The following is a 12,358-nucleotide window of genomic DNA, read 5'->3' as shown; positions in this document are numbered from 1 at the left end:
CTCTTTCTTACCATAATAAAGGAGAATTTACATTTCTCTATTACTTATGTATATGTAAGTGGATGAAGGATTATGTGAATCTTACGTAATGATCAATTATTAATAAATTCTTTATCAATATGATTAAACTCCGACATACACTGATAACATTCTAATTAAATATAAAAAGGCTGTTTATTCAATATAATTAGTTATGTGGGGGGTTTGACTAAGTGATTCTTTCTTCATCATTTCTCAAAAAAGTAAACGTATGTGTTTGTCGTGTGCTTTCACTTGTACAGAATTGAAATTTCAAGTCCACTTGATCTCATAGTGTAAAAGCTCATTAATAATGACTGATGTTGGAAATAGTTATTGGGTGCTTTTGCTTTTGTTTTACTTCGCAGGTGTTGGTGGAGGGTGGCTTTGTTGCAACCATAATTGATATCTGATCGAAAATTAATGTCATTTTACCTATTCAGTGAGTGGTCAGCTTACGAAGTGATGAAACATCCTTTCCAATTATTGGTGGCTTTTATATCTGTTTCTATCTCATAAATGGAAGCTATCTTCCCTATAATTAAGGAAAATAAATACATAATTGACAATTCACACTGCCCACATCATCTCCGGCCCACAAAGATTAAGTAGAGTGTTCTTGGGTGAGGATCAGGCCATGCCCATTGCCAGCCTTCCTCCACTTGGAGGAGCTGATAGTGACTCTTCCATGGAGAAAATTCAAAGGAAAAACAAAAGAAACAATAAGAAAGCAAAGGAAAGGAGAGAGGTGACGGAGATCCAACGTCTTACACAGCAGAAACTAGTTCGCGTTGTCTCTTCTTTCCGAGAACGATCCCCACTGCTGTCTCGGTGATAAATCAGCGTGTGCATGAATGTGTTCCTCTGCTGCTCTACATTTTTGAGGAACTAATGCGACAAACTAAGTGATAAATCAGCGTAAGTAACTTGACCGCGGTGGAGAGAAGTGTGTTGACCAAAGATTCCGAGGGCAAGCATCTTGTGCTTCTTCCGACGAGGACAAAACAACATGGTGTGGTCTACTTCTTGCCGGTGAATGCTGCTGCGTATATAAGATTCATCTCTCTTCTCAATCATCATCTCTTGATTTGAACCAGGTTTGCCGTCAGATTCGAGGAAATCCAGCTCAGTTTATGTGTAAGCATGGTCATGACCGGTCGGCCACTCATGATGGAGCGTCCATAGTCACAAATTAAGGGAAGATGCATTAGGATATAAAGCGAAATAACCTTTATATATTAACAAATACTAGCATACCATGATATACAGCGGAATTAAATGAAATCATAATAAAATAGAACACCAAGATATACGTGAAAAATCCTTCCAATGTGAAGGGTAACAACTATGAGAATAATAAATATACAAATCTTAATCTCTTACCCTAAACCCTAGCAACAATCACAAGATAACAACTCAGATACAAGGATCACGTCACTGTCCACGATATCTAAAACCTCCCCAAGTAATCACAGCAAGAATCTACTATAGATTTGATCTAATCTGAGATGAGAACACTGCTAGATGATTGAGAACAGTCTCTCTACGTTGTCCTTGTTTTCTTCAATTTCTTTCTCTTGTTTTCCACGTTGCTATCCTTTTCTGCCCAAAAAATATAGCCACCTCCTTACCAAAACGTAGCCATCACACCTCTCTTATATTGATCTAGGATTAGGTTAAGAGGAGGTGTAGGTTGATATAACCCACGTGAGCTGAATATGGGCTGTCAGCCCAACAACGAACCTATTAATATATTCGTCTTGCATTTTGTTCGGCTGATGCTTAAACACACAGCTTCAATTCCCTGCTTGTATCTTCCAACACACATCTCGAACTAGAGGTTTGCTGGTGTAGCGGAGACTACGATCCCCCATTCGTCCACCCAACTAATTTTGTGGAGTGCGTAGTTGAAGTTCTGACGGTGGCAAATCCTGGAGCAGTCAGGAAGCGTTTCGTCATCTTTATGCTTTTGCAGTGTCTCCTCGACCTCTGATCCTTATCCATGAAGAAAACAAAGGCAAACAGCATGGCCAGGCTATGCAAAAGAAGAAGATGGACAGGGAAGAAAACCGCTTTCTTACTAGGATCCTGCATGGCACACAGTGGACATTGATCTTAAGCTTTTATAAAGGTGATCGAACTCACCTCTGAAGAACGACGTCATTCGTGGGGTCTTCTGTGATCCTCGACGCTTTACCATGCACATTCATCACCATCACCAACCCACTTGGAGAATGGCAACTACGAAGCCGTGCATGACGCACTTTAATTAGATAGAGTACGTACAGCAGTACGGTGGTGTTGCTTCACCGTCCATTGCCATTTGGTGCTGCTTTATGACTCGTGCCGCGTGAAGAAGAGGTTGCTCACCGTGTCCAAGCGTGACACACGTACGTCGGCTGTTCAGAGATGACGACTCCAAATACTTATGCCAAATGCCATTACAAGAACAAATCTATCTGATTTCTTGAATCGATATAAAGATGATATTGCATCAGCTAATCGGGATGCCTTGGTTGAGGTTTGGAATCCTATTCAGGCCACCATCTTGCTTCGACCAGCCGATGGTGCGGCGGCTCACCGGTCATAATAGTAGAGTTAGTTGCAGACCGTGAATGACCCGCCTAGTCTGAATCCGGCCCAATTTCCCTCTTTGCATTCTGATACAAAAGGCCGTAGTACGTTAAGAGTAATACAAAAATAAATTATTTATTATTACATAAAATGATAGATCTCCAGGAGGATTAGTATATTTATTTTAAAGTAATAAAAAATATTTTAATTTTTTTATGATTAATAACAATATTGATTAGAAGCGGGGAATAAAAAGGAAATGTAATCCAACGTCTACCACAGTTGGTTAGCGGTTAGCACACGGTTAGTACCACCCGTCACCAGCTGTAGTCCCTCGAAGCCAGAAACAGGCCAAAAGTCGCCATCACCAAAGCGCACTCACAAGCTTTAATCATGTCAAATAATAGCTCCTTTTCACTAAAGCAGCAATTAACAACGCCATCAAAGGCCAGAAAACCATCTATAAAATGCCTGTTCAACCCAGCTCTAGATTTCCCCCCCCCCCCCCCCCCACTTCGCCTTCCTCCCCTCCTCCCCTTGGCAATTCATGGGTGCTGGTGTTGCTACCTCTTTCCATTCTCCTCGTCATCTTTCATCTTCCTTCACTTCTCTTCACATCCAGTCCAAGAAACCCTCCTGCTATTCTTTCCTCGCCACCGTTTAGAGTTGGACAGGCAGAGGCAAAGAAGTCTCACAAACATTTTCACAAGTGACTGATGGAACCTTCTCTGCTGTCTTCTCCGGCTCCCGTTCTTCTACTGACTGTTCACCTGCTGTTCTTCCTGTTCCATGGAGGTAGCGGTTACGAGCGCAGTCTATTTGGTTGTCGATGAATTGTTCGCGTTTTTCTCATCAGTGGAAGATTTGTGTGTGTGCTTGTGCAGGGGAGGGGGCGACATTTACATTCGTGAACAGATGCGGGGAAACCGTTTGGCCAGGGATTTTGTCCAACGCCGGCACCCCGCAGCTGGAATCCACCGGCTATGAGCTCCCTGTCGCGTCGTCGCGCTCCTTCCAGGCCCCCGCCGGCTGGTCAGGCCGCTTCTGGGCCCGGACCGGCTGCTCCTCCACCGGCGGTACTTGGTCCTGCGCCACGGGCGACTGCGGCTCCGGCCAGGTGGAATGCAACGGCGCGGGTGCCGCACCACCCGCCACGCTCGCGGAGTTCACCCTCGCGCCCTCGTCGGCGGGGCAGGACTTCTACGACGTCAGCCTGGTCGACGGCTACAACCTGCCGATGGTGGTGGAGGCAAACAGGCGCGCCGGCGCCTCTGGGGAGTGCGCCGCGACGGGGTGCGTCGTGGACCTGAACCGGATGTGCCCCCCGGAGCTGCGGACCGCGCAAGGCGAGGCGTGCCGGAGCGCCTGCGAGGCGTTCGGGACGCCGGAGTACTGCTGCAGCGGCGCGTTCGCGAGCCCGACGACGTGCCGTCCGTCGTCGTACTCGCAGATGTTCAAGGCGGCGTGCCCCAGGTCGTACAGCTACGCCTTCGACGATCCCACCAGCACTTTCACCTGCGCCGGCGAAGCCGATTACACCATCACATTCTGCCCACGATCTGCCCCAAGGTATCAAAACCTCGGTTCGTTTCAGCAACCACAGAAAGTTCCCACCTTTTCATTACGAGAACATGCGAAAATTCACGTCCACAACCTGTTTGTGATAATTACAGTTTATTTCATTTTTACTCTACTCCGACATCACTACCTTCATGTTTGTGATCTGATCAAGTTCTTCTGTTGCTTTCTCGATAATTATGTAAAGCAGTCAGAAAGCGTCGAGAGATTCCTCGACAAGCTCGACTTCGACACCTAAAGCGACCGGTGGTCTGACGCTGGATGACGACTCTTGGCTTGCAAGCTTGGCCACCGGCGACGCAACCGCTGTGAGAAGGGCAGTCCCTCGCCTGCACCAATCATTGCTCCTCGTAGCCACCACAGTGGCGTGTACACAGCTTCTGCAATCCTACAATATAATCGCATAATTCAATCCCATGCTCTCTCCATTACTCGCGTCTCCATCTCTGTATGGACAGACTTGTGGTTCGCGTTCCGAACACTTGAAATGAATTCGGAAAAAGTCGAGGACAGAAAAAAAGTATGTAAAGATTCGGATTGGACTCACCGACGGTCCGTAAATAAAGCTGTTGTCACGCTTCTCGATATGAGAAGATTGACCAAATCCAATGAAGCCGCAATCGCCATGAACCACTGCGCTTGTCCGATCTGTACAGAATTGAATGCTGGTAATTTGTTGGGAGCAGTGCAATGATGTGATGTCGATTCTGCACAAAACATGATCGAGGGTAGCAATTTCTACCTGTCTGACTTCATTTAATGCTAATTAATTTATTATCTCACATATTAATTCTAATTCATTATACAGGACGCTCATTTGTACAATCATAATTCGAATATTTCAATCATAATCAAAATATTAAAACCTTTTTTAATATGTATTACCATCTCTCTTGCCATTATCTTTCATAATGCACCTTCAAATAAATTGAGAAGTTTATACGAACAAGTTAAAGAAAGTTTACAAGTTGGTACATTTGATGCTGGAATTACTCCAATTTGATACATATGCCGGAGATCTAATGATAACAAGCTTTGACATTATAAATGGCTGCTCAATGGCTAAACCATAAACCAGAATCTTGGTGCATTCTAGTGTTGGTCAACATTAACGGCTATTAATGGACATTGAGATCATAAAATAAGACAATGGAAGATAAGCTAAGGCCTATCTCCGAGGTAAATAACTAAGCATATCTCTCCGCCTAACTTCCAATTTGCCTTCCTAGGAAGCATAGTATTGGGACCATCCGAGAACCATGCACTGTCCATGCTCTTCTTTTCCCTATCCCGTAGCTTTATGACCAGCTCCGATCCATGCAACATGAACTTTTGACGTAGCAAACAATTCCTTATCCCCCGTCTACGGCTAAAGGTGTTCAGAAGCCAAGTAGCAACAGATTGATTGGCGAATGCAAATATGTTTACATCTCTCGCATTCATGGGATATGTTCACATCCTGTTGCTTCAGCAACTGGACGTCTTGAGATTCCTTCATCGTCTCCTTCTGCAACACAACGATGCGGACGCTCTCGCCTTCATCTATCGATCCTGTTCATCATCATCATCGTCTTCTTCTTCTTCTTCTTAGCGCTAACGTTTTGTGTGCATCGTTGTTACTGAGTGGCTTCGACAATGGTGAATATGCGCAGACGCAGCCGATGCATAAATATAATCCGTAAGGACTCTTCCCGTATGGCTCTTTATATCTGCTGTTCCTCACGTCATGTGAGCACCATGTACGTGCTACATCAGCACCATTAAATGCCAGCATGACAGAGGCCTTCTTTCTACAGTGAGTAGTTTATACTAACTCCTTTTCTCAGTGAGGTGCTTTAGCATCCTTCATTTGTATTGAATAAGCTGCCGTCCCTGCTTGTATGCAAGCCACGATACGAGGCTCAAGGTCTTGAAACCATGACGACACCCTTTGCAGAAATGTTTGCCGACTACTTGCCTTCACGTGGGGTCCACAATCTGCGTCTGTCCGAGAGGTTCAATGTTCATGGGAATGTGAAGTTGCTCTCACACTGGACATAGTTGAAGCTACCATTAATTATTCCCTTTCCTTCCTTTGGTGAGAGCTTGGAACTGAGAAAAGAATTGGCTGGACATATTCAGCAATATATGAAGTTTCTATGGGCTCGATCTCGACATCCAAGAAAATAGTATATTGACTTCACCACCTAACTACTGGTACAAGGATTGAAAGGACTCGCTCCCTGCTAGCTACTGGGTTTTGGACAGCTACATATTAACAGCTAAAAGGTACATCTAACAAAACTTTCGGCTGCATGAGATGGTCCTATCATGTGTGTGGTTGCTCTTTCCGCCAAGGAACCCACTACATGTGTGGGGCTTTCTCATATCCTGGCCACGGAATCAGCACTGTGAGGATTAGGCAAGCAATGCATTTGGCAACATTATCATCCTTAAAGGTGTTTTGTTTCCCTCTTGATCTTGCATCCCCTCTGGCCAAACAAACACATTTGGAGCTCATGCACCCTATCCACAGCCCACTGTGGGACAACTTGGCTGGGCTTAATTTGCATGGGTTTCTTTCGCTTTCATACATCTTTCCTCGCATCTCGATGTTGCTGCGGTGATCGGAAGGAAAGCAAGGTAATGAACCTGCATAGTGATTCTCCTCTTTGACTTAGTTTTAGGCACCAAATCGCTGATAGAGTTTGGGAAGACTAAATCATATGGAGCTCATGCAAATATACTGATTTAGTCGTCCCTTTTAGTTGGGCACTTAAGACCGATTGGGAACTTCTTCCCCGTATTTGCCATGAAATAGTTTCTTTTTATACTTGAGCCCCCGGTTGGCAGCGTCGGTTAAGGTAGACAGCATGAGAACATCAAAAGGGAAGAAAAATGCATGCCTAACAGAAGTGAATAGTAGCGAAGAAAGAATTTATTTTAAAAGGATTGATTTTATTTATATAAATTTGGGAGATTCTTTTTTTAAATCATGTACTTAAATAATAGATATATATTATAGTGATTGATCCTCATATCATAGATTGATTAAAGATTAGAGCATGTAACCAATGTAAAATTGTTATTTCATATTTGTCTCTAATATGATCTTCTATCATGTCCATGCAAAATTAAGCTTCAGTTAAGAATGTTAGTCTTGGACTGATATAATTGAAATATCCTATAAGCAAAAGGTCTTGTAAGGGAGTTAACTAATCAATCATAAATATGGACATGAGAAACACATAGTGAATGTGGATTACTTGATCCTTAATAAAATGAAAGTCGATGATAATATGTTTGATGTCGGAGCGAAACACTAGGATGAGCATAGGCAGGTGGCACTAATATTGTCATGATATATTGTAGAAGTTGTTGGGCTGATAGCCCATATTCAGCCCATGTGGGCTAGGGCAGCCCACAGCCCACACCCCCTTTTAACCTAACCCTAATTAAGATTAGGGGGATGTGGTGGCTGCGTTTTAGAGGCAGATTAAAGCTATAAAAAGGCAGCAACGAGGCAGATCTTTGGAGTGACGAGATTCCAAAGAGAAGAAGGAGAACAAGGCAGAAAAGTAAGAGAAAGAAACGGAAGAAGACAAGGACAACGCAGAGAGACTGTTCACAATCATCTAGCAGTGTTCTCATCTCATGTTAGATCAAATCTACAGTAGACTCTTGCTGTGATTACTTGGGGAGGTTTTAGATATTGTGGGCAGTGATGTGATCCTTGTATCCCAGTTATTCTCTTGTGGTTGTTGCTAGGGTTTTGGGCGAGAGATTGAGATTTGTATATTCATTATTCTTATAGTGGATTATCTCTAGTTTGCCCCGTGGTTTTTACCCTTCACATTGAAGGGGTTTTCCACGTATATCTTGGTGTTCAGTTTGATTATGTTTCCATTTTATTCCGCTGCGTATTTTGGTCTTCTAGTATTTGTTCATATACAAAGGTTATTCCTGTTTATATCCCCATCAATTGGTATCAGAGCGGGGTTTTGGTGATTTAATTTTTTTTGTATTTGAACATGGAGGCCAGTAATATTTCTCGTATGATTAGTTTGAATGGAAATAATTAGATGATATGGAAACCAAGAATGGAAGATCTCTTGTATTGCAAAGATTTGTATGGACCTTTGCAAGGGGATAGTGCAAAACCTACAACTATGACAGATGATGAGTGGAAGAGGTTAGATCGAAAAACAATTGGGTTTATTAGACAGTGGCTTGATGATAGTGTCTTTCACCATGTTTCTACTGAAATTTCTGCATATTCTCTTTGGAAAAAATTGGAAAGTCTCTATGAAAGAAAAACAGTTGGCAACAAAGCTTTTTTGATCAGAAAACTTGTGAACCTAAAATATAGAGAGGGTGCTTCTATTGCCGAGCATTTGAATGAAATACAGAGTATTACTAACTAGTTATCCTTTATGAAAATGTCTCTTGATGATGAGTTGCAGGCATTATTACTTCTCAGTTCATTACCAGAAAGTTGGGAGACACTGGTGGTTTCCTTTAGTAATTCTACGCCAGATGGTATTGTCACTATGAGTCAAGTAACAAGCAGTTTGTTGAATGAGGAGTTGAGAAGAAAAAGTTCGGTAACATCTCAGAATGATTCACATGCACTTATCTCAGAGAACAGAGGAAGGTCAAAGTCCAGAAGCAGTTCACGTATGGGTAGGAGCAAGTCAAGATCAAGAAAAGATATTGTTTGCTATAACTGTGGTGAGAAAGGACATTACAAGAACCAATGTAAGCAATCTAAGAAGAACAAGAAAAAGGGAAAAGAAGTGGAGTCTACATAGTCAAAGGATAATACTACAACTATAGTGCAGGGTGTTGATTATTTGATTTTGTCTCCTTCTGATGATATTTTTTCTTGTGTGTCAGGATCTTGAGTGGGTGATTGACACATGTGCTTCTTATCATGCTACACCTCGGAGGGAGTTTTTTGCTACATACAGGTCTGGAAACTTTGGTGTTGTCAAGATGGGCAACTATGGCACAGCAGACATCATTGGCATGGGTGATATTCATTTAAAGACCAACTTGGCTGCAAGTTGGTACTTAAGGATGTGAGGCATGTGGTTGACTTGAGGCTGAATTTAATTTCAGTTGGAAGACTAGATGATGAAGAGTATGAAAGCAGATTTCACAGAGGGTAATGGAAGCTTAGTAAGGATTCTCTTGTTATAGCTAGTGGAAAGAAATGTCATACTTTGTACAGGTTGCAGGCTAAAGCTTATGGTGAGCAGTTAAATACTACAGAGAAAGACTTCAGTATGGAGTTGTGGCATAGGCGATTGGGACACATGAGCGAGAAGGGGCTGCAAGCTCTTTCCAAGAGAGAGGTATTACCAGATCTCAGATGTATACATCTGAACCCTTGTATTGATTATTTGGCTGGTAAACAACATAGAGTTTCATTTGCTAGTGCTGCTTTGTCTAGAAAAATGCATGCCTTAGACCGTGTATATACAGATGTATGTGGTCCTTTGAGGACAAAAACTCCTGGTGGATCTATTGATGTTCTTGGTATAAGTGGTGCACTTTATTTTGTCACTTTTATAGATGATTTTTTCAGGAAAATTTGGACTTATGCTTTGAAGACCAAAGATCAGGTTATTAATGTCTTCAAAGTGTTTCATGCCAGGGTTGAAAGGGAGACAGAAAGGAAATTGAAATGCATAAGATCAGATAATGGTGGTGAGTATACGGGATTGTTTAATGACTATTGCAGGTCACATGGGATCCAACATGAGATGACAGTTCCTGGTACACCTCAGCATAATGCAATTGCAGAGAGGATGAACCGCACCATCATGGAAAAGATCAGATGTATGCTTTCACAGGCCAAGCTACCCAAAAGGATTTGGGATGAGGCTTTGAGGACTGCAGTTGATGTGATCAACTTATCACCATGTATAGCCCTAGATGGTGATGTTGCAGAGCATGTATGGTCAGAGAAAGATGTTTCCTACAGGCATTTGAGAGTATTTGGTTGTCGTGCATTTGCACATGTTCCAGATAATGAGAGGTCCAAGCTGGATGGTAAGTCTAAAGAATGTATTTTTCTTGGTTACTCACATGATCAGTTTGGTTACAGGCTTTGGGATCCAGAAAAGCAGAAGGTGTTCAGGAGCAGAGATGTGGTCTTCTTTGAGGATCAAACCTTTGAGGATTTGAAGAAGAAGGCACCAGCCAAGACTTCTGTAGAAGGATTAGCAAATTGTGACCCAGTTATTCCTCCAGTATATCAGGGTGATGGGGGAGATGTGCAGGAAAATAGTGTAGAGCCTAATGTTGATTTACCTGCAGGACATGTTGAGCAAGAAGAAGTAGGAGAGCAAGTTCCCGTAGAACCTCAGTTGAGAAGATCTTCTAGACAACGTCAACCTTCCATAAGATACTCTACAGATGAGTATGTGATGCTTACTGATGCAGGCGAACCAGAGAGTTACCAGGAAGCAGTTGAGAGTGAGCAGGAAGAGAAGCAGTTGCAGCTTCAGAAAATTCATACAGATGACAACGGAGCAGACATGTTGACGAAGACCTTACCAAAAGAAAGACAGGAGATATGCCAACAGTTGGTCGGCATGGCTTCACATTGAGGAGTCATGGGACAGCCTCCCTTATGGGCTGAAGGGGGAGGTTGTTGGGCTGATAGCCCATATTCAGCCCATGTGGGCTAGGGCAACCCACAGCCCACACCCCCTCTTAATCTAACCCTAATTAAGATTAGGGGGGTGTGGTGGCTGCGTTTTAGAGGCAGATTAAAGCTATAAAAAGGCAGCAACGAGGCAGATCTTTGGAGTGGCGAGATTCCAAAGAGAAGAAGGAGAACAAGACAGAAAAGGAAGAGAAAGAAAGGGAAGAAGACAAGGACAACGCAGAGAGACTGTTCACAATCATCTAGCAGTGTTCTCATCTCATGTTAGATCAAATCTACAGTAGACTCTTGCTGTGATTACTTGGGGAGGTTTTAGATATTGTGGGCAGTGATGTGATCCTTGTATCCCAGTTATTCTCTTGTGGTTGTTGCTAGGGTTTTGGGCAAGAGATTGAGATTTGTATATTCATTATTCTTATAGTGGATTATCTCTAGTTTGCCCCATGGTTTTTACCCTTCACATTGAAGGGGTTTTCCACGTATATCTTGGTGTTCTGTTTGATTGTGTTTCCATTTTATTCCGCTGCGTATTTTGGTCTTCTAGTATTTGTTCCTATATAAAGGTTATTCCTGTTTATATCCCCATCAGAAGTAGATTAGGAGCTGATGCCGAGTCTGTATAGTAGATTGGTAATCTAATTGAATTTTGTACTAATGGTAGCGATGACTTAGTATTCAGTTTCGATGGTAAATCTTATAAGTTTGTTTTGTTTTTTAGAACACTAACTAATTAGATTTACTTAAAATAAGATAATATAAAGTGATGTAGATGTTCTATTATTAGTGTTATCTATCCAAACGGCATTGATGCAATCAACATTGATGAGGGTATAAAGATGAAGTGATGAGTGTTTACGAAGAAGTTTATAATTAAGAGTCTCTTTAAGATATTGTAAGATACATTTTGTTGCAGACTAATATGAAGTGGAGGGTCAATGAATGAATTATGATACTTTACTGACTACAAATATAGATACGTAAGATAAATACTATAATTAATAAAGTACTTATCGGTATTATATGGGATATGTAGTAGGGTTAATATTATATAATTTGACCAACTTAGTGATAGAGGGTGGGGTGGTGATTTCTTTGGTATTCTATATGTTCATCTTTGATGATAAATCTAAAATGTACTTATTTTGAGATAGGAAAAGTCTAGAAATGTGAACGTTGCTTTCACTCTCGAAAAATAACTTAAGGTTTCTAGATGAGAATCAATTTGTCAATTGCTCAAGAAATTGTTTGATCTTGATGGATAATAGACTAGTAGATATATAATATATCCCTTTTGGAATAAAGAGGACTTAGATTTAAAGTTAACAAAGTCGACTAAAATAAAAAAAAATCCAAGTTCCTTATACCGGGATCTTGGAGCTTGGCAAAGTCCATAAATAATTTTTTATAATTTATAAATATAGTTTGAATATTAAGGACGAATAAAGTAAATAAATTACTACATAAAGATATCTTCAGTCAATGTCTCACATAAGAAAGCATTGTTAACATATAGTCCACGTACATGATAGCCTT

General features: G+C 41.7%; 1 protein-coding gene across 2 annotated transcripts; it reads left to right on the top strand.

The window, feature by feature from the left end:
* Positions 1 to 3,104: 3,104 nt before the first annotated feature.
* LOC135612307 (thaumatin-like protein 1) lies at positions 3,105 to 4,585 on the top strand. 2 transcript variants are annotated; one of them, XM_065108452.1, is made up of 3 exons: positions 3,105 to 3,387; positions 3,477 to 4,161; positions 4,361 to 4,585. In XM_065108452.1, exons 1-3 carry the CDS (start codon positions 3,309 to 3,311, stop codon positions 4,575 to 4,577), a joined length of 981 nt encoding a protein of 326 aa, XP_064964524.1. In that variant the 5' UTR covers positions 3,105 to 3,308; the 3' UTR covers positions 4,578 to 4,585. The 2 variants fall into 2 exon arrangements, with proteins under 2 accessions (XP_064964524.1, XP_064964523.1); XM_065108451.1 differs by having other exon boundaries at positions 4,358 to 4,585.
* The last annotated feature ends 7,773 nt before the right edge of the window (positions 4,586 to 12,358 follow it).

The sequence above is a fragment of the Musa acuminata genome, chromosome BXJ2-5 (genome assembly GCF_036884655.1).
Source record: "Musa acuminata AAA Group cultivar baxijiao chromosome BXJ2-5, Cavendish_Baxijiao_AAA, whole genome shotgun sequence".
Taxonomy (NCBI): domain Eukaryota; kingdom Viridiplantae; phylum Streptophyta; class Magnoliopsida; order Zingiberales; family Musaceae; genus Musa; species Musa acuminata.
This window is presented reverse-complemented; position numbering and strand designations above follow the sequence as displayed.

What these genes read in the sequence shown, in the direction of transcription:
- LOC135612307 (XM_065108451.1), top strand. Translation starts at nt 3,309, where the DNA reads ATGGAACCTTCTCTGCTGTCTTCTCCGGCTCCCGTTCTTCTACTGACT. An exon ending in GTTCTTCCTGTTCCATGGAG is followed by an intron (nt 3,388 to 3,476) that starts GTAGCGGTTACG and finishes GTGCTTGTGCAG; the next exon opens with GGGAGGGGGCGACATTTACA. An exon ending in TGCCCACGATCTGCCCCAAG is followed by an intron (nt 4,162 to 4,357) that starts GTATCAAAACCT and finishes AATTATGTAAAG; the next exon opens with CAGTCAGAAAGCGTCGAGAG.